Source organism: Oncorhynchus keta, chromosome 29, assembly GCF_023373465.1.
Source record: "Oncorhynchus keta strain PuntledgeMale-10-30-2019 chromosome 29, Oket_V2, whole genome shotgun sequence".
Classification (NCBI taxonomy): domain Eukaryota; kingdom Metazoa; phylum Chordata; class Actinopteri; order Salmoniformes; family Salmonidae; genus Oncorhynchus; species Oncorhynchus keta.
In genome coordinates this window covers 32,218,647-32,241,743 of record NC_068449.1, presented here as the reverse complement: position 1 = coordinate 32,241,743, position 23,097 = coordinate 32,218,647, and the positions used below count along the sequence as shown (strand labels likewise).

Genomic DNA, 23,097 nt, shown 5'->3' with positions numbered 1-23,097 from the left:
CCTATGAAAACATCACTTTATTTTAAAGATTTTACATTTAAGCCTATATGTTTGCTTGAACTTAATGCTTGCAGAGGACACCAACTCAAATGTACCATAACACATGATACATTCTATAGCATAATGTTCTCCCCTCAGAAGGACAGAAGCTTGTGCATAGTTAATAAACATATGTATACCATGTTAATCGGGGACAGGCCACTACCCCGACTCCCGAGGATCAATCCCCCCCCCCCAAATGTATCCATGTTTTAGGATCTCAGTCAGGGTCTCAACTTTCTGTTGAGAGTTAGAATAGTAGAATACACATGTTGCAATTTGTTGGTGGTACATCAGCAATTTTTCTCTTGATACGTCAGTCACTGACAGTCACTCAATTAGCCCATGTCAGCAAAAACACTTTAGACTGGTAAATTAGTCTAGCGGCCAGCTATTTAAACTTGTAGTAATCATGGTGCTTAAATGTTTTTCTTACATGGTGGCGGAGGCCCCCCAACTAAATGCCGCTTAGGGCCTCCAAAAGGCTAGAGCCGGCTCGGACTGCATGTGTGGGTATGGATGTGGGTATGCAGACCCGTGAGCCACTGCGGCCCCTCATGATAAGTTCAGATTTTCTGTGGCCCCCACCCAAGGTTGCCTAATGAAGGTTTTGAAAAAACAATTCTAATCTTTAAAGTAGGAGCATTCTGTCCTTTTTTTTACACAGATACATGTTTGGTCTATAAAATGACACCTTTAGATAATGAAAGTTGAGGAGAAGAACTGTAGACTCTTATGCAATTAAATAATCCTCTAAACATAAACCAATCCAGATGATTAAACACCAATAAAAAAACAATCAAAGCTCTTCACCTGAGACTTAAAATTGGATCGCTTCTCTAACCATGTCTAATAAAACTGCTCTAAGAATGAGGTCCAGAAAATGGTAGCCTCTTTTTGCTGTATTTTCCCTGTAATGAAATCAAATGAATTGCACTGGAGGCTTTAAACCGACATTGCAGGCTCCTGATACAATTAGATGAACAGTCTCTGCTGCTGTTTACCTGCTCAGTTATTTGGAGGGCTCTGTATTGCATTTATTTGTCTACAGTTCTTTGCTAAAGTACATGAGACAGATTGGGGGCAGCTGCAACTGCTCCTCTTCTCCCACATGACATTTCAGGTATAGTGGTTCTCTCTCTCCTCTCTCTTTCCTTCCACCCTTCTCTTTCTCGCTCTTAGAAAATAATGATAATCAATGGTATGTTGTATACAACTAGGGCCAGGCACTTCATTCTGCATGGGCACTTGAAGTAACGAGGTACCTTACAGCCAATAGAGCAGTGTAGCAAAGGCAGTTGTGCTTTTTAACGGAGCTTAATTGAATAGTATTCATTTAAGGACAATCCTGCATCTGATTTCAGAGGACGTAACACGTTTCTCAATCAGAATGATTCTTGCTCTCCCTAGAAACATTAAAATCAAGTTTAATCATTCCCCTTTAGGGGGGCAACATACTTTGGTAGGTATAGGCTATTAAGGACAAGGAAGCAATCTCTTTACCAAGGACCAGTGACCAAGTAATTGAAATTTTTTCCCAGTACCATATTGACCAATTAGCTTAATAATGTGAGGATGGATAAATACTGTCAAGGCCCTGCTGGTGGCTAGCTCAACCTCTCTCCATCACATATTGCCAACCTCAAACAGAACACAACACAGAGTCTGCAGAGGTCAGAGCTAACGTCCATCACTAACACCTATTCAACTTATTCGATTCTGCTTGTTTTTGTTCTCCTCTCTTTTCATAAAAGAGTGACTGACTCATGATAACAATCCCACAAGATCCATGTTGGATGAAGCTAAGGAAGGACACATTTTGGAGGACATGCTATCATACCATGCAATTCTACAAGTCGTTGTGAGTCATTTGCCTTATCGGAACTTTGCAGTGTTTTAACATGTCTCCTCCAGAATGAGAGAGTGAGCTGTCTCTATGTGATAACACTGTTTTAGAATGTCTGGTTGAGAATGAGTGTTAGCCTTCCATATGATAACACTGTGATTCCAGAGGTCATCATTCCTTCTTGCATCAGAAGTGGATAATTGAAGCCGCTTCTCAGAATCCTAATTTCATCTTTCTTTTGTGACTACCAAAGATCCAAGTCTTATAGGTGATTCATACATTTTTCTCTTTTGTCTGGGATGTGACTTGTTTTGTAATGTCTTAGAGAGGATAAAGCACTGTTTGGGTTCTGGTCTGAGATATGTGTTAATGGGAAATCCAAATTCAAAATGGGATTTAAAGGACAATACAGATGTAAGATCTTAATTTGATCTATATTGTCACAGCAAAATAAACCTTCAGCAACATTATTTGAACGATTAGTCCATAATATTGCTTGATCGGTGGTTAGGCTATTACTGTAGCTGTCCAAAAGTAGGCTACCTGAAAAGTGCAATATTGTTAATATAACTGTGTATTAGTGTTGGTTTTCAGGGAATTTATGTAAATCATGAAGCTCATCTGCGTTTCCAGCAGTGTAGGAAAATTATCAGCAACAAAAGTGATCAAATTAAGATCACACACCTGTAGTTGCATAGACAGTATGGTTTTAATATCACAGATAGTCAAGTTCTCACAAGTTTTCAGTATGGACTATACCACCGTTTTTAAAACTCATTTAGGGCCGGTTTCCTAGACACAGATTACGCCTAGTCCAGGACTAAACAGCATTCTCAATGGAGATTCTCAATTGAAATAGCTTTTTAGTCCAGGACTAGGCTTAATCTCTGTTTAAGCAACCGTCCCATGTTTACTGTAAAGTAAGGGTCTTTTTTTTGTGGTGAAAGATCACCTTTGATCGTATTCTTACTTTAATCACTTAATTTCCATTGTCCAATCTGATGGATAGGTTAGCTTGTGAATTTTAAAAGCCAGGGAGGCATAGGGCAAGGAAAACATTCACATTTTACTCAACCACCCTAATGTAATCTGAAATATTGCTTCCCTGTGTTTTGAAGATGACTCTTGGCTCAAGAGAAATGATAAATTAACTGTTGTGAGGAATTACAGATGGGACATTCAGGAAAAAATACTTTCAATATGCTAATGATTGATCGGAATGTCCAAGTGGAGATGACATCCTTGCTTTTATTTATCCTCGATTATAAGCTCCTGCACTGCCCTTTCAGACTCCTATGTGATTCCATATCAAATTGTTTCTTAATGCGGTTTGATGACATGTCTGAAATGCAATCACCTAAACCTCTCAAATTACATGAACACACTCAGCACAATCCCTGGTCCACTGATGGGGCCAGCACCCCTGTCATCGCCCACACACACACACACACACACACACACACACACACACACACACACACACACACACACACACACACACACACACACACACACACACACACACACACACACACACACACACACACACACACACACACACACACACACACAGCTGATGTCTGCCACTGCATACCACAATGATCAACTCACACCTGGTTGTCTTTTGTTTTGCCCACTTTAACATTCTTTTCACAGCTCTTTTCCAATTGTTAAACTTTTTGTTCAGCATATGATTTTCACATGGCACATTTTGTTATTTTGCCAATGTATAGGCTTGTCATCGCTCACATTGATTGTCATAGTGAACAACGTGGGAGTCTCTAATAGCCTCGCTATACATGCGCCTATAATGCAGCACACAGGCTTAAGCGAATCTGTTTTCAATTCGTACCCCCATTTTCTTTTCCTTTTCCAGATTAAAGTACATTGGCATTTTGATGATGAGGAAATGATTCTATCCATCTCTGGAAATGAACGGAAGACCGTGAAAGCTCTCAAAAGCACACAAGGCCATCAGCGATGACGGATACTTTATGGAATGCTACTAAAATACTTGAATGTTTTACATCAGACTGCAATGTAAAACCTTTGCCTTGACTCATTACTATCCTAAGTTCATTAGAGAAAAAAGTTGACGCACAGTACAACCACGCCCCGAAATATTCCCCCAAGTTTGTGACATTTAAATAACAGGACTCTTTCATCCCTCCCTTTCCTAACTTTCTACACAGAAAAATGATTTCCCTTCTTGTCTTTTTGATGTGGCGTAATCATGTGTGATCTTTTCAACAAAGAGTAGCCAGCCATCTTATTCATTTTGCCATCCATGCTAAAGCAAAGACCCCCAAATCAACATTTTGACTGGTGGTAATTGCAAAGCCACAATGGTTCGATACACATGACCTTTATTCCCTTTAAAGTTATTTCCATTTCTTACAAAAATATCTTGATAATTGCAAAAAGGCACATTTCTTTTCTTTTTTTTCTGCCACATTATGTTTCTTTGAGGACAGTGTAGGAATGCATTTCCATTCTAATTTATTAATCCTATCAGTCAAGTCTAAACCCTTCAGCAACAATGAGAATAAAAAACTGTTTGGCAACTATCCTATTAATAAGATAGAAGTACAAGCAACCGTAATCAAATACCTCATAATGTGATATAACATGCAGTGTTTTTATTCTGTATTCTGCACTTTGCTAGTTCAAGAGCCTGTAACATGGCAACTGATGGCCGAGGAAACGGTTGTTTTACGTAACATTCACATACATAGTCATTTTTTATAAACAATGAATACTGTTCCCTTTTTCTGTCTGATATGATCTGATGTAAGAACACACTCATCAACAAACTAGCATCTTCCATGAGACCAAATAGACGATTACAGCAAAGGGTTTGTCATCAAGGCTAGTATAAGCAATCAGGGAAAAGTTGATTGGTTGTTGAGCAGTGTGTGTGTGTGTGTGTGTGTGTGTGTGTGTGTGTGTGTGTGTGTGTGTGTGTGTGTGTGTGTGTGTGTGTGTGTGTGCGTGTGTGTGTAACCTCGTCGGGGATGTACCTCCGCAGCTGATTGGCTGATGGGCCCAGAGGAAAATTTATCCTGTCCTATCGTCTTCAGTATCATCAACACCTCCTGTAAACAACCAATTACTTATGCTAATGTCTGTGTCTGCGTGGCAGGCCACACTCGCACCGTGGTCAATGTAATGCCTATACTCTTGCTAACATACAGTGTGTCCATATTCCCTATAGTACACTACTTTTGACCAGGCCCCATAGGGCTCTGGTCAAAGGTAGTGCACTATATAGGGTATAGGGTTCCATTTAGGATGCTGGCAAAACTTTATGTAGTTTTCTTTGTAGTTAACATTCAATGACATCCCTAAACATCTGTTTTCACATAACCTCAATCAGTCTTGTCAATCACCTGCTTGTCAATCACTCCTCGGATCCCCAATGATGGCCTAGACCCAGACACATCTTCCTTATTTCTCATTTAATGTTCCACTTTTGCGTTTGTAGTGTGAAGAGGAGAAATGATCAACGCTGAATGATCCTTGTACACGTTTAAGGTGAATCACATACAGAACAGGCATGTAAATCCAATGGTTTCCAATGAATAACGTTTATTTCTCAACATGTTTGTATATTTATTAACCATGCAGTCTAGTAGCACTTTAAGGCCCATAATATTCCACATCACAGAACGCGTACAGTTTTACACTAAACACAAAGCATGTACACCATCATTATACGTCAAGGTCGGAGATCGTATACATAGAAACAGATGCCTGTTTCAACCTTGCCGGTTGTCCCTTTTTCTTTCTCTTTCATCTTTTGAACACCTAACTGGGTAAGCAGTGTTTTAACAAAAGGTATAAGAAACAACAATAGCAAGGCACACATTTTTTACGTTTAAAACCTTCCCTCGTACCGTTCCTCTATGTCTTAGGAATTTTTAAAAAAGGAAATGGTAGATAGATACTGAATTTAAGTCAACAGTCGTCATCAATCTTATACTACACAACACTGTTCAGCTGTTTCCAACCTGGGCCGTGTTGCATAGATAGATCTACTTGCTTTTGCCTTTCATTATGACATCGGTCCAACTTCCATTTCCTTCATCAGTTGAGTGACAACACAATCACTCTCTTCTCTCTCTTTCTTAACACACGTTGTCATGGGGCTGGAAGTCTCAGAACTCTGTGGAACTCTCAGCAGTGCTGTTCTCATAGGATTCCTCCACCCCATGTGTCCTCTTCAAATTTGACCCTACATAGTTCTGATGCAGCAAACAAGGAAAACTTGTGCCCTGGGCTTATAACATCTGCAGCTGGTTGTACAGTACCGGATGAGATAGTGAGAAATGCCATGCAAACTGGCGGAATAAGTGTGTGTGTGCGTGTGTGTGTGTGTGCGTGCGTGTGTGTGTGTGGTGAGAAATGGACGTGGGGTTTGCATGGTGGTCGGCAGAGCAGTGAGGTAGCTCAGTTCCAGTCTGGGACAGGATTGGAGGAGCAAAGGACGGCGGGGGTCAAAGGTCAGGGGTCAGCGTTACAGCAGCCAGGAGGAAGAGGAGGAAGCTGGAGAGCAGTCTGGACAGAGCCATGCACCAGGGGAACAGGGGGACCAGGGGAGAGAGCCCAGCCCAGGCCACAGACCACCAGGATGGACACTGCACACAGGCACATCACTCCTCTTCACAGAGGGGTTTTGGAGGTGGCTGTGGAAACACTCCCTGATTGTCTCTGTAAACAAAAGAACACAACAATCCATTCTAATGTCAGTTATCATAACACTACTACTGTTCTATACCTATTTTAACCTTTCAAAAATTCCCCCTAATTTTGTAGTGACCAGCTCACACAAACACTGCCAGTGATGTTTACAATCCAACGCCACATATTCTCAAAAACACAATATGAAGGGTGAGTATTTGAAACGTTTGTCTTCAATGTACATGCAGTATTTCAACACACAACGCTGTGACACAATACCTCTGCAGTATAGACAACAAAACTACTAGTTACATTAGTCTCTAAACCACAGACCACTGATTCATCTAGCAGTGCTTTGTAGTCTGTATTCATCATTGGCCTGATTGAACATTTTCCCCTTCTATAGTGTTATGGCGTGCAGCAGGGCTGATCAAGTGGGCCAGACGAGGCGGTGCTACGGGGGTCAGATACAGCTGTGTATCTGACTACTGTGTGTAGCTTTCTGTGCTCTCCGAGGCTGGGACTCTCGCATGGGGACATGACTGGCTCACCCGCGGCACCAGTGTGTGAGTGTCTGTGTGTACAGACTACCGGGGCTCGGCTGGGGCTCACGTGTCCTGCCTTGAGGGCTGGCATGGGACAGCGGGGGAGAGGGGGGACAGGGGGGGACTCACAGAGGGGAGACAGCAGAGTGTTTAGCCCCAGGGGTGCCTATTTGGGGATGACATCACTACATCACTAAATGCAACTCTCCCTTCAGTACAGTTTGTTCATACCACGGGGGGATACAAAGCCATGAATATATATAGTTCTGAGGTGAGTTGCCTTTGTGGTGACTGACTTCTAGTTGACTAAGGCTGAATGTGGAAAATAAATATATACTGTATTAAAATAATCGTGGGTAAGGTTAAAGGCGTACTGTGTGTACATGTGAACTTGCTCAGAGACTCCCAGAAGGGAATGGAATGAAACTGTGAAGTCATTGATGTATTCTTCATCTTTGTGAAATACGTATTTCATAAAGGAGGATGACTGACTAGCCAAGCAAAGGATCTCATTCTTCCAACACTTTCTGATGAGGCCATGAAAGAGAGAGAGGAAAGGGCATTTTGTAACGGCTAACCCCAGCCAATATATATATATATATCCCTTGTTAGATAATAGCTACTTTTCAAACCAATTTGCTGGTAAAGGTGCCACCACGTGGAGATTAGAGTTCCTGTCATTTGAATCATAACATTGTCTGACTACTAGACTGAGGCATTTGAGTCCTGAATGCCAAAAATACGCTTTTATGTCCTATCATAGAACATTTAGTGCTGAGACGGGTGAAAAGAAATAGAGTACTAGTTCACCTTTTGAATGAATGGCAAATCTTCTTTTAAATGTGCAGAATGGAATGAGGTGGAAAATGTGTTGTTTGCAATGCAACGCTACGATGACAGGGAGAAACCCCTTTAGCCATTTTCCCAGGTAGAGTACACAGCCCAAGGGGGTCCGTTACTGTGTGTGTGTGTGTGTGTGTGTGTCTATGTGGGCAAGAATGCAAAGCATGGGCGTGTGAGAGTGTGTGTGTGCGTGTGGTGGTGCTCATCATACGTACCCTGACCTGGGGCCTGGCGGTTCTAGTCTTTGAGGCAGATGAGCCGTCAGAGACAGGGCCACTACCCTGGGGGCCCCGGCCCCCGACCTCCCCACAACCTTCGCCTGACCTTGGAGACTGAGGAGAGGAGAGAGAGAGGATGGAGAGGGAGAGAGAGGGGGATGGGGGGCAATAGAGAGAGGGAAAGAGATAGAGCGATGCGGTGAAAGGAAGGGGGTGAAAGAGAGGGAGAGGGTTGGAGAGAAAATACATCAAAACACATTAGAATTGAATTGTTGGTGGTGTTATATATTTCTGTAGTATTTTATAATCCACTCATCTTTTAGTTACAGAGCATAGCAACAAGAGATGAAGAAATAACATAGGGCTGGGTAAATAACTTCAAATAACAAGTACCGAATAGAAAATAATTCCCCTCTTTCCTATAAATACTTTTTTATTGAGAATTGCCTTAATGGCTTTGAAAAGATGATAAGCTGTAGACCACACGATCTACCAAGAGAGTTATTCTCTATATTATTCGTAGCCGTATATTTTCCACCTCAATGAGCTGTATAAAGCCATAAGCAAACAAGAAAATGCCCACCCAGAAGCGGCACACCTAGTGGCCAGGGACTTTAATGCAGGAAAACTTAAATCCGTTTTACCTAATTTCTACCAGCATGTCACACGTGCAACCAAAGGAGAAAAAAAACTCTAGACCACCTTTACTCCACACACAGAGACGCGTACAAAGCTCTCCCTCGCCCTCCATTTGGTAAATCTGACCATAATTATATCGTCCTGATTCCTGCTTACAAGCAAAAACTGAAGCAGGAAGTACCAGTGACTCGCTCAATACAGAAGTGGTCAGATGACGCAGATGCTACGCTACAGGACTGTTTTGTTAGCACAGACTGAAATATGTTCCGGGATTCATCCTATGGCATTGAGGAGTATACCACCTCAGTCACCGGCTTCATCAATAAGTGCATCGACGACGTCGTCCCCACAGTGACTTATCCCAACCAGAAGCCATGGATTACAGGCAACATCCGCTTTCAAGGATTGAGACACTAATCCGGACGCTTATAAGAAATCCCGCTATGCCCTCAGACGAACCATCAAACAGGCAAAGCGTCAATACAGGAGGACTAAGATTGAACCCTACTACACTGGCTCTGACACATAATATATATGCCATTTAGCAGACGCTTTTATCCAAAGCGACTTACAGTCATGTGTGCATACATTCTACGTATGGGTGGTCCCGGGAATCGAACCCACTACCCTGGCGTTACAAGCGCCATGCTCTACCAACTGAGCTACAGAAGGACCACAGATATGGTAGGGCTGGCAACTATTATGGACTACAGAGGGAAACCCAGCCGCGAACTGCCCAGTGACGCAAGCCTAACAGACGAGCTAAATGCCTTTTATGCTCGCTTCAAGGCAAACAACACTTAAGCATGCATGAGAGCACCAGCTGTTCCGGACGACTGTGTGATCACGCTCTCCGTAGCTTCTAGTTATTTAGTCATTGTTAGCTCCCGCTGTCACGCCCTGGTCGAAGTATTTTGTGTTTTTCTTCATGTATTTGGTCAGGCCAGGGTGTGACATGGGTTTTTGTATGTGGTGTGTAGCTTAGTGGGGTTGTAGCTTAGTGGGGTGTTCTAGGAAAGTCTATGGCTGTCTGAAGTGGTTCTCAATCAGAGGCAGGTGGTTATCGTTGTCTCTGATTGGGAACCATATTTAGGCAGCCATATTCTTTGGTTGTATTGTGGGTGATTGTCCTTAGTGTCCTGATGTCCTTGTTCGGGGTTAGTTTACACAAGTATAGGCTGTCTTCGGTTTTCGTTACGTCTATTGTTTTGTAGTGTTTGTGTTTATTCGTCTTTACGTTTGTTTCAATAAACATGGATCGCAATCGACACGCTGCAGTTTGGTCCGACTCTCCTTCACCCTATGAAAACCGTGACACCCGCTAATAAATCTTTTTAGCTAATGCTTTTGATGGCTTGCTAGTTTTTGTTTTACTACAGCTAACCAAAATCAAATCAAACGTTATTTGTCACATGCGCCAAATACAACAAGTGTAGACCTTACCGTGAATTGGTTACTTACAAGCCCATAACCAACAGTGTAGACCTTACCGTGAATTGTTTACTTACAAGCCCTTAACCAACAGTGCAGCTCAAGAAAGTGTTAAGAAAATATTTTCCAAATAAACTAAAGTAAAAAAATAAATAAAAAGCAATCATATTAAATTACCAATAACAAGGCTATAAACAGGGGGTACCGAGTCAATGTGCGGGGGTACGGGTTAGTCAAGTCAATGTGCGGGGGTACGGGTTAGTCAAGTCAATGTGCGGGGGTACGGGTTAGTCAAGGTAATGTGCGGGGGTACGGGTTAGTCAAGTCAAAGTGCGGGGGTACGGGTTAGTCAAGGTAATGTGCGGGGGTACGGGTTAGTCAAGTCAATGTGCGGGGGTACGGGTTAGCCAAGGTAATGTGCGGGGGTACGGGTTAGTCAAGGTAATGTTCGGGGGTATGGGTTAGTCAAGGTAATGTGCGGGGGTATGGGTTAGTCAAGTCAATGTGCGGGGGTATGGGTTAGTCAAGGTAATGTGCGGGGGTTCTAGTTATTTAGTCATTGTTAGCTACTGCTAGCAGTCTTTACCTTTAGCACAGACACCAGCCACTTTAGCCCGGATAGCCCGGATAATATATGCCAGTCTGCACAGCGCAATATCAGCCCCTAGCCTCTCTCATCGTCATTCCATGCCTAGGTTTACCTCCACTGTACTTGCACCCTACCATGCCCTTGTCTGTGCATTATGCCCTGAATCTATCCTACCACACCCTGAAGTCTGCTCCTTTTACTCTCTGTTCCGAACGCACTAGACAACCAGTTCTTACAGCCTTTAGCCGTACCCTTATCCTACTCCTCCTCTGTTCCTCTGGTGATGTAGAGATTAACCCAGGCCCTGTGTGTCCCCAAGCGGCTCTCATTTGTTGACTTCTGTAACCGGAAAAGCCTTGGGTTCATGCATGTTAACATCAGAAGCCTCCACCCTAAGTTTACCTTATTCACTGCTTTAGCATACTCCGCCAACCCTGATGTCCTAGCCGTGTCTGAAAAATGTTGAAATGTCCATCCCCAATTACAACATTTTCCATCAAGATAGAGCGCTAAAGGGGGCGGAGTAGCAATCTACTGTAGAGATAGCCTGCAGAGTTCAGTCCTACTATCCATGTCTATGCCCATGTGAATTGATTGCCCCCCATCTATCGTCAGAGGTCGTACTTTTAGGTGACCTAAACTGGGATATGCTTAACACCCCGGCCATCCTACAATCTAAGCTCGATGCCCTCAATCTCACACAAGCTATCAAGGAACCTACCAGGTACATCCCCAAATCCATAAACATGGGCACCCTCATAGATATCATCCTGACCAACTTGCCCTCTAAATACACCTCAGCTGTTTTCAACCAGGATCTCAGCAGGCCACCCCTCATCACTGTCAAACGCTTCCTAAAACACTCCTGCGAGCAGGTCTTTCTAATCGATCTGGCTCTGGTATCCTGGAAGGATACTGACCTCATCTGTTAGTAGAAGGTGCCTGGTTGTTCTTCAAAAGTGCCTTCCTCACCTCACCTTCCTCACCATACCTACACGTACACTACAGTCATAAGAAGCAGGCCTCCTAACTGTCCCTAGAATTTCTAAGCAAACAGCTGGAGGCAGGGCTTTCTCCTATAGAGCTCCATTTTTATGGAAGGGTCTGCCTACCCATGTGAGAGACGCAGACTCAGTTTCAACCTTTAAGTCTTCATCTCTTCAGTAGGTCCTATGATTGTAGTCTGGCCCAGAAGTGTGAAGGTGAACGGAAAGGCACTGGAGCAACGAACCACCCTTGCTGTCTCTGCCTGGCCGGTTCCCCTCTCTCCACTTGGATTCTCTGCCTCTAACCCTATTACAGGGGCTGAGTCACTGGCTTACAGGTGCTCTTCCATGCTGTCCCTTGGAGGGGTGCGTCACTTGAGTGGGTTGAGTCACTGACGTGATCTTCCTGTCTGGGTTGGCACCACCCCTTGGGTTGTGCCGTGGCGGAGATCTTTGTGGGCTATACTCGGCCTGGCCTCAAGATGGTAAATTGGTGGTAAGTTGGTGTCGGGTCTGTCGTAAGTTGGTGTGGGGGCTGTGCTTTGGCAAAGTGGGTGGGGTTATATCCTGGCCTTGTCCGGGGGTATCATCGGATGGGGCCACAGTGTCTCCCGACCCCTCCTGTCTCAGCCTCCAGTGTTTATGCTGTAGTAGTTTATGTGTCGGGGGACTAGGGCCAGTCTGTTGTATCTGGAGTATTTCTCCTATCTTATCAGGTGTCCTGTGTGAATTTAAGTATGCTCTCTCTAACTCGAATTCTCTTCCTCTTTCTTTCTCTTTCTTTCTTTCTTTCTTTCTTTCTTTCTTTCTTTCTTTCTTTCTTTCTTTCTTTCTTTCAGAGGACCTGAGCCCTAGGACCATGCCTCAGGACTACCTGGCTTGATGACTCCTTGCCATCCCCAGTCCACCTGGCCATGCTGCTGCTCCAGTTTCAACTGTTCTGCCTGCGGCTATGGAACCCTGACCTGTTCACCGGACGTGCTACCTGTCCCAGACCTGCTGTTTTCATCTCTCTAGAGACAGCAGGAGCGGTAGAGATACTCAATGATCGGCTATGAAAACCCAACTGACATTTACTCCTGAGGTGCTGACCTGTTGCATTGATTTGATCCTAAATAAGCATGCCCGTTTCAAAAAAATGTTGAACTAAGAACAGATATAGCCCTTGGTTCACTCCAGACTTGACTGCCCTTGACCAGCACAAAAACATCCTGTTGCGCACTGCACGAGCTTCGAATAGTCCCCGCGACATGCAACTTTTCAGGCAAGTCAGTAACCAATATACACAGTCAGTTAGGAAAGCAAAGGCTAGCTTTTTCAAACGGAAATTTCCATCCTGCAGCACTAATTCCAAAATGTTTTGGGACACTGTAAAGTCCACAGAGAATAAGAGCACCTCCTCTCAGCTGCCCACTGCTCTGAGGCTTGGAAACTGTCGCCACCGATAAATCCACGATAATCGAGAATTTCAACAAGCATTTCTCAACAGTTGGCCATGCTTTCCACCTGGCTACCCCAACCCTGGCCAACAGCTCTGCACCCCCCGCAGCAACTGGCCCAAGTCTTCAAAAGTCTATAAAAGCCAAGTGAACAAACAGATCATTGACTGTCTTTAATCCCACCGTACTTTCTCCGCAATGCAATCCGGTTTCCGAGTTTATCGCGGGTGCACCTCAGCCACGCTCAAGGTCCTAAATGATATCATAACCACCATCGATAAAAAACAGTACTGTGCAGCCGTCTTCGTCGACCTGGCCAAGGCTTTTGACTCTGTCAATCACCGTATTCTTATAGGCATACTCAACAGCCTTGGTTTCTCAAATGACTGCCTCAACTGGTTCACCAACTACTTCTCAGATAGAGTTCAGTGTGTCAAATCGGAGGGCCTGCTGTCCGGACCTCTGCCAGTCTCTATGGGGGCGCCACAGGGTTCAATTCTCGGGCCAACTATTTTCTCTGTATGTACAGTGGCAAGAAGGTTTTCCTTCTTACAAAGCATGTAGAGGTCTGTAATTTTTATCATAGGTACGCTTCAACTGGTAGAGATGGAATCTAAAACAAAATCCAGAAAATCACATTGTATGATTTTTAAGTAATTAATTTGCATTTTATTGCATGACATAAGTATTTGATACATCAGAAAATCAGAACTTAATATTTGGTACAGAAACCTTTGTTTGCAATTACAGAGATCATACATTTCCTGTAGTTCTTGACCAGGTTTGCACACACTACAGCAGGGATTTTGGCCCACTCCTCCATACAGACCTTCTCCAGATCCTTCAGGTTTCGGGACTTTGTGAAAATGAGACAGCCTATAGGGAGGAGGTCAGAGACCTAGCAATGTGGTGCCAGGACAACAACCTCTCCCTCAATGTGAGCAAGACAAAAGAGCTGATCGTGGACTACAGGAAAGGGAGGGTCGAACCGGCCCCGATTAACATCAACGTGCTGTAGTGGCCAAGCTTCCTCCCATCCAGTACCTACAGTATATACTAGGCGGAGTCAGAGGAAGGCACAAAAAATTGTCAAAGACTACAGTCACCGAAGTCATAGACTCTCTGCTACCGCACGGCAAGTGGTACCGGAGCACCAAGTCTACAGTGGCAAGAAAAAGTATATGAACTGTTTGGAATTACCTAGATTTCTGCATAAATTGGTCATCAAATTTGATCTGAATAAAAATACTCACAAAATTTGAGTTTGCTATTCACACGAAGCATTGCCTGATGAGAATCATGCCTCGAACAAAAGAGATCTCAGAATTGTTGACTTGCATAAAGCTGGAAAGGGATATAAAAGTATCTCTAAAAGCCTTGAGGTTCATCAGTCTACGGTAAGACAAATTGTCTTTAAATGAAGAAAGTTCAGCACTGTTGCTACTCTCCCTAGGAGTGGCCGTCCTGCAAAGATGACTGCAAGAGCACAGCGCAGAATGCTCAATGAGGTTAAGAAGAATCCTAGTGTCAGCTAAAGACTTACAGAAATCTCTAGAACATACTAACATCTCTGTTGACGTGTCTACAATACGTTAAACACTAAACAAGAATGGTGTTCATGGGAGGACACCACAGAAGAAGCCACCGCTGTCAAAAAAAACATTGCTGCACGTTTGAAGTTTGCAAAAGTGCACCTGGATGTTCCACAGCGCTACTGGCAAAATATTCTGTGGACAGAAGAAACTACAGTCGAGTTGTTTGGAAGGACCACACAACACTATGTGTGGAGAAAAAGAGGCACAGCACACCAACATCAAAACCTCATCCCTACTGTAAAGTATAGTGGAGGGAGCATCAGGGCCTGGACAGCCTGCTATCATTAACTGAAAAATCAATTCCCAAGTTTATCAAGACATTTTGCAGGAGAATGTTGTCTGTCCGCCAATTGAAGCTCAACAGAAGTTGTGTGATGTAGCAGGACAATGATCCAAAACTCAACAACAACAGAAGAAAATATGCCTTCTGGAGTGGCCCAGTCAGAATCCTTACCTCAACCCGATTGAGATGCTGTGGCATGACCTCAAGAGAGCAGTTCACACCAGACATCCCCAGGAATATTGCTGAACTGAAATAGTTTTGTAAAGAGGAATGGTCCAAAATTCCTCTTGACCGTTGTGTAGGTCTGATCCGCAACTGCAGAAAACATTTGGTTGACGTTATTGCTGCCAAAGGAGGGTCAACCAGTTATTCAATCCAAGGGTTCACATACTTTTCCCACCCTGCACTGTGAATGTTTACACAATGTGTTCAATAAAGACATGAAAACGTATAATTGTTTGTGTGTTATCAGTTTAAGCAGTGTTTGTCTATTGTTGTGACCTAGATGAAGATCAGATTCAATTTTATTACAATTTTATGCAGAAATCCAGGTATTTCCAAAGGGTTCATATACTTTTTCTTGCCACTGTGGGTCCAAAAGGCTCCTTCAACAGCTTCTAGACTGCTGAACAATTAATCAAATGGCCACCCAGACTATTTACATTGCCCCCTGCCCTCCCCACTTTGTTGTAACACCGCTGCTACTTGCTGTTTATTATCTATGCATTGTCACTTTAACCCTACCGACATGTACAAATGACCTCAGCTAACCTGTATCCCCGTACCGGTATCCCCTGCACAAAGCCTTGTTATTTTTAGTCTCTATTTCTTTAAATGAATTGTTGGTTAAGGGCTTGTAAAGTAAGCATTTCATGGTAAGGTCTACCATCTGTTGTATTCGGCGCATGTGACAAAAAAAAATGATTTGAAGAATCTGTTTGTAAAGATCTGTGTATCAATTACATTTCCTGCCCGTAGAAGAATCATTATGTCCACACCAGCCCAAACTACCCCACCTTTTAGCTTCCTTTGTTGGATGTTTTTAGAATTACGGCAGTTTACAAGGTAATCACTTAATTATTCAACAATTGACACAGACAAAGAATAGTGTGGTAGAAGGTCAGGCATCAGGTTTCTGAAGAGAGCAGCCAGAGCCCTGGCAACTTAGCATATGAAATAGAGAAACCGCTTAAAAGAACACAAACACATGCTAATTCAGTCATGAAATAAAGTAATGATTCTTCGCCAGGAATTCTTGCTTATGAATCATAATATAATCTGACTGATTATGATTATTCTGTTCCGTAGACCTTAACATTCTTAACCCGGAGGATTCTAGGCAAATCCCTCTTCCATCGACACTTCAGGGGAAGAAGAGGCGGAGGAGGGAGGGGAGGGGATGAACGAAGGTATGAATACATACAGACTGAAATGCACACCAGTCCCATTACCGCGAGATAGAAGGGTGGGTATAATGTCTAAACTCACCTGTTGCTGTTTATGAGTTGACTTGACTTCCTGGAGAGAGCTGTGGCCTTTCCTGGCACTCTTCTGTTTCATCCACTGTGAAGAAGGCCCTTTTTCATCTCTATCACACTTTCTTATCGGGGGACAGTTAATTTTAGGATTAATACAGAGGCTGCCTTCCTCTTTTAAAGGATTTGTACTGGAGCAAGAGACTCTTATCTTAGTCATTACAGGGGAAATATTGGATTCAAGCATTTCAGTATCTGCTAAACATTCAACAGTGTCTATCAGAGTTTCACATGGTAACGGATTAAGATAAGAAGCCTCATTATGGCACTGTAGCTGGCTCTCAGCTATACTTCCAGGAGAAATACCATGTGCTTTTTGGTATTCATTGCATGCAGGCAGAGGTGCTTGGCTCTGACTCTGGGCAGAGGGAGAGGAGGAATAGTAGTCCATTAGTTTGGGACTGTGCCTCCTGGGCCTCTTGGTGATGGCCATGCTGTAGCAGAGAGGAGGTCCCAGGTACACTTCCTCAGTGCAGGCCTCGAACAGCATCTCCTCGTCCCGGATGTCTGGGGTAGTCGACAGTAAGGGGGTGGTGCTTTTGCTGTCTAAGCAGACGCTGACCTCTCCACAGTCTGAGTCGTGGGAGGAGAGGGACAGATAGGAGTAAAAGTCTCCCTTGCGGAGGTGAATGGGCCGGTGGGAGTGCTCCAGGACCTTGTCCCTGATCTGGGCTCCAGTCTGTCCAGGTCTCTCTTGGTCTTCCGCCTGGCTCTCCTTGTTCTTCAGAACCACAGAAGCCATGTCAATGATCTCCATCACAAAGTTGTGCACGTTCTCCTGGCTCTTCTGGTCCTTGCGTGGGGGAGGCTGGGGGTGGGGGTGGCTGCAGCAGGGGCGGTCTGAGTTGGGGTCTGGGCCCGGGTTGGAGCCGTCCTCTCGTCTGCTCTGCTGGGTGTGGACATCACTGAGGAAGGAGGAGAAGAGGTTCTCCTGGCTGTTGTTCCCAGAGTGTGGTGGTCTCTGGAGGATGTGGTGTTGGTGGGACCCCCGGCAGTCCTCCAGGGGAGAGAGAGAGGGGGAAGTGTGGCTGGAGCTGTGGCAGGGGATCTCCCCTCGGAGCTGGCCCTCCAGAGATGACTCTTTGGCCTGGAGATGGGACAGCGTCTCACATGAAGAAGGCGTGGTGGACGTGATCATACCCCCTCTTTGGTCCCCCCCTCCATTCATCGATGACTCGTTCACATAGAATTCTTTGAAGGACTCCCCTTTCATGGTGAAGAGGCTCCCCTCCTCTCTCAACAGCTCATCGTCCTCATCCTTCCCTTTGATATGAGAGTTGTCCACGTTCCCGTTCTCCATGTCATCTACAAACTGGCTAATGTAGCTCCTTGTGGCGTTCTTCCTGTTGGTGTCCCCCACGTCCCGCCCTTGGAGACACTCCTTTTTCACGATGCTGTTGGTGTGGGACTCAAGCAGCCTCAGCGCCGTGGGGCTCAGGAAGGAGCGGCGCTCGTTGCCTACAGACGGCCTGCTAGTGTTATCTCTGGAAAGGGTGCCACACTGCAGCTCGTCCCCTAGAGGGTCATCCCCTTGGTTCTTGTCTCTGCCGGAGCCGGACTGGGACTGCTGCTGGGAGCGGGAGGGCTTCTGGATCCAGTTGTGGAACTCGTTCTTCATGTACTCCAGGCCCAGGGCGAAGGAGCCCTCCGTGTACTCCTCCTCAGAGGTAACTGAAGAGTCCTCCTCCTCGTCCTCCTTGATACCCAGCTCCTCCTCAGTCAGGGTCAGCGTGGAACTGGACAGAAGGTCACTGTCGTCCTCGTCGTCCGTACAGGCCGAGGTGCACGACACGTTGACCACCATGCTGATGCTGGCGTCCGCCTCGTCGTGACCCCTGTGACCTCCATGATGACCTGCCGGCTGGGCCCGGTGGTTGTGCTTCCTGAAGGAGGCATTGGAGTCCAGCAGACAGCAGCGGTTCCTAAGCACAGCCAGGTCCTCAGAGCCCACTGACGAGTCCTCCGTGCTGCTCAGCTCCGTCAGAGACGCCGCCGAGCTCTCGTTGACTGAGGAGGGGGGACCACCCCGGCCCCCGGAGAGGCGCCCAGCATGCCCGGGCCCCCCAGATCCATATCCGGCCCCTGGGAGGCGCAGGGACTTGCTGCTCAGCAGGGTGATGTCAGAGATGCTGCGTGTCATTTTCAGGTCGTGTAGCGGGGTCTGGATGTTCTCCAGGCGTTTGAGGAGCTCTAGAGTCCTACGGCTCAGTTCCCCTGTGGGCTCCATGGCTCCGATGCCCAGGCCCAGCTCCCTCAGGCTGCCCTGGCTGCCTCCATCTCCCTCTCCCTCGGCCTTCTCCCAGCTCTTACATGGGGCCAGCCAGCTCTCTAGAGACATGGAGCGCTGCAGAGTGTCTTTGCCGGATGGAAATAGCTCCCCCGCTGCATACAGGGACTCCAGGGACGACCCCTGGGACAGATGGGGAAGCTCTCCGTCTCTACGGCCCTTCCCTCCTGTCACTCTCCTCTCATCGTGAGTCTCATCTTCCTCAGTGTCAGAGCAGAAGCCACGTCCGTTGATCAGGATCTCAACATTAGGCTCTCTCCTGTGTCTCCTCCAGTTCTCCCCTCCTCCACATCCCTCCTCTCCTCCTCTCCTCTTCTTCCCTGCTTTGGATCTACTTTGGTCTCTGTCTATGTCTCTCAGTGCCGTGACAGCCACACAGTCCCCATACAGAGCTACATTGTTGGCCCGCTCCAGGATCCTGTCAATGTCCTCATCACACACCCTGTCCCTCTCTTCGTCCTTTTCCCCAGGCGAGTCGTCTCCTGTGGGCGGTGTGAGGGAGGTGCTGCCCCTTCTCCTGGGGTCTTCCAGACAGATCTCGGAGTTGGCCGTGGTCTCTGTGTCGCCCTCGCTGACTATCCCGCTCTCGCTCTCTGATCTGCGGGCGGACTCGCCACGGCCCCCATGCATCCCCCCGCCGAGCAGTCCCCCTAGGAGGTCTGGCAAGGACTCCACAGATGAGAAGGAGGAGTCTTTGCTCAGGCTCTTCAGAAGAGGCTGCTTCCTCCCAGCTTTGGCTGGAGAAGAGGTCTTGTGTACGGAGGGGAATTGAGGCTGTCTGTAGAGCTCTACATTATGCAGGTTGTACACCTGATAGACACTGGGATGCTGAGAAGACAGAGGCATCACTGTGGATGATTCGCTCAAGAATATTCCTCGCTGAGTAACATGCAGGCTCGCCTCGGACTTGTCATAGTCTAAACTGGCCCCGGGGGATCCTGGACCTGAATCACATTCAGCGTTTTGTTTGTCATCAAATTCCTGTGGCTCCATGTGCTCCACAATAGTCATGTCCATTTCATCCCACTCCCAGGAGTCCTCTGCTGGGCCGTGGAGGTCCATGAGACCAGCCTCCACAAGGTTCCCTGGGACCTTCCAAGAGACAGAGAGATAAAAGGGAGAAGCTCAAATGAAATGGTTCAAAATGATTGAAATGACCAGGTTCACTTCTGAAATCAATCAAAAAATGTATCCTGTTTTTTTTATACTGTATTAATAACTGAAATCAAATGATATCTTTTGAAAAAAATTATGCATACAGTACTTTACATTTTAGGCAGGATTCTAAATCACATAATCAGAGTATTTAAAAAGCAATGCATTCCATAGCACAACTCTCAAACAAAGTGCCATTGTCTTGAAATGTGCTTAGACACAGACATTTTGCTAAGGAGGACACAATTATACAAATTGCTTGGCATCTCGTTAATATAAGAGAGAGGGCCTATTTATATTAGCCATTTTTATCTCATTAATCTAATAAAGTGGTAAATCTAACGCTTGCTATGTGGCACACCCGGTGCAATGAATTTTTATTAGATTTCTGTTTATTCTCTACTTGCTGATAAGGAAAATCCTAATGACTCGAAGCTGGGATTGCTAATGCAGGATAAAACCTTCCGTTGTGAGAACAATCAATCAGTCTAATCAAATCAAAATAATGATTATCTCTGCGCTAGCTGCCTCAGCTAACCTAGACAACAGGACTAAACGTTGCACCAAGCAACTATCTAACTAACTAACTAATCAGGGGTGAGTTTCCACCGCGACCATTGTTCGTCCACCCTCCGCCACTGTTTACCAAAACAGTGGTACAGTGTCCGCTTTGTTGTTGTCTGTACTGTAGATGACCCCTTTAAGATGACCTTAGTGCTCAGGAGATATCTGAACTAAAGCCATCACCTGTAGCATTAATAACACACCTTAATAACACACATATAGTATTGAACTAAATGGTCACCGGGAGCACACAAGGAACACACAAGGAACACAGGCTAGGCAGTCTTATTGGGCACTATATGAGAAACTAATAAGACAAGAATCCCCTTACTGACAGGAGAATGATTGCCTTTAAACATGATATTTTTCACACACCTCCGCGCCACATGGAATGGTAACAGAGGAGGGCTCTCAAAATACCCAAGTTGAAAAACGTTCTCATTTTCACAAACGCTAGAAAAGGCGGGCCCTGCTAGCCCTGCAATGTCTCAGAGTGTGGGGCCGGTGTCTACAGAAGGGACTGTCGTGGCCACAGCCGTTTTATCATTGAGCACAGTATTTCATTTAGAAACAAAATCCAGCGAATATGTGTTATGTTTCTCCCCTATTCTGAACACATCCTCCCGGTGAAATTGCACTTCAGCCTGCAAGGTCAGATTTCTAGTGGCTTTTGCTATTTGTCTTCTCTTCCTGTTGCACTGGAGTGGTTATAACAGAGTGGACAACCAACCCAAAAACCCTGCCTGCATTGGGATTTTGTACAGGAGCTGAGGATGAAGCTTCCATCACAGCAGGGATGCAGTCAGGTAGTGAGTCATAACGTTACATTTCGGTTTCTATGGGGGATTTTCTTTGGGGATAGTTTTCGAAGGGCATTTTTCACACTTTAATTCATGTACTTCAATTCACCTCCTGAATTGGCTGGATTAACCCCTACCCCGGTCCACAGTAGCACGTTGCTGTCCTCCAGGAATGCGGACGAGAGCACAGAGAGAGAGACTATGGACTATGTGTGAAGATGTCCATCTAATCTACATGAGAATAGAAGAGGTGTTGGTTGTGGCGGCCATTCTACTGAGTTACAGATATAACGGCGATTCCATCTGTTCTCCACATTACATAAACAGACTGATGGAAACACCGGTACCTTACAGAGCAACTACTCATGTACTACTCTAACCACTTTTTAACAAGCCTCTATTTGCTAAATTTGGAGCTGAGCCTTGTGCCATTACGCATTCATGAGCAAAATGGGGATTGTGTATAGAATAGTCTCACACTGCCAGATATCCCACTGTAGAAATGTAGAACGGCTGGGGTTGAGCCTATGTACTGTATAGAATGTAATCAATGGCTATAGAGTCGCATTGTGAAGGCATGCCTTGAGATCATACAGGTAGCTGCCAAAATAAAGGAAACACTTAAGCAAATGAGGGAAGTATATAGAAAGCAGGTGCTTCCACACAGGTGTGAACCACAGCTGTGAGTTAATTAAGAAATTAACATCCCATCATGCTTAGGGTCATGTATAAAAATGCCCAGTTACCCATTCTTTTGGCTACCATGACTAGAAGAAGAGATCTCAGTGTTTTTGAAAGAGGGTTCTCATAGGAGCATAGCGGGTTTTAAAAGGGTGTGTGTGTGTTTCTCAGTCACCAGATCTCAACTCAATTGAACACTTATGGAAGATTCTGGAGCAGTGCCAGAGACGGCATTTTCCATCACCATCAACAAAATACCAAATGATGGAATATCTCGTGGAAGAATGGTGCACTTAACACATTAACGTCAGTCAATGATTATTTGGCAACACCACCTGCTGATGGAGTGGGTTCAATGCTGGGTTCAGTCAGATGGGAAGGGACCATCTCCAACCAGCCGCCCGTCCCCCTCCTTTCATATATCCAAGGCTGCGTACCAAAAGTAAGCAATTCACGGTAAGGTCTACACTTGTTGTATTTGGCGCGTGTGACGAATAAAGTTTGATTTGACTTGAAATGGCAACCTATTCCTTTGGGCCCTGGTCAAAAGTAGCTCACTATAGGAAAAGGGTGCCATTTGGTACGTAGCCCGTATATCCAAATGTACCACAGCCACTTTCCCTGCCGTATACATCACTAGTATTACTCCATTATAGTTACAGTGCACTACATTATTACCAGGCACTGCATTATCTTCTTTTTCTCCGGCCTAAATAACTTACTCCTGGACAGTTCACTTTGAGAGGAATAATACAACTCATAAATAGGTCACTCTAGAGTTGGGGCTTCTTTAGAGGGTATAAACTGAACTTTTATGACTGAAACGGAATGTATAGCTAGCTGCTAGTATATAAATGTACATTTGAGTCATTTAGCAAACACTCTTATCCAGAGCAAATTACAGGAGCAATTAGAGTTAAGTGCCTTGCTCAAGGGCACATC

The 23,097-nt window shown here is 45.2% G+C and overlaps 1 protein-coding gene across 3 annotated transcripts in view; it reads right to left on the bottom strand.

Annotated features, from left to right (window-relative positions):
• Window positions 1–5,453: 5,453 nt before the first annotated feature.
• LOC118362193 (A-kinase anchor protein 6-like) overlaps window positions 5,454–23,097 on the bottom strand; it is a 215,816-nt gene continuing 198,172 nt past the window's right edge. For all 3 annotated transcript variants that reach the window (XM_052486435.1, XM_052486436.1, XM_052486437.1), the window contains exons 13-15: window positions 16,622–20,047; window positions 8,169–8,285; window positions 5,454–6,595 (exon numbers count right to left, since the gene is read on the bottom strand). In XM_052486435.1, coding sequence (XP_052342395.1) covers window positions 6,548–6,595; window positions 8,169–8,285; window positions 16,622–20,047 — 3,591 coding nt within the window. In that variant the 3' untranslated portion in view covers window positions 5,454–6,547. The remainder of the gene's footprint in view (window positions 6,596–8,168; window positions 8,286–16,621; window positions 20,048–23,097) is intronic.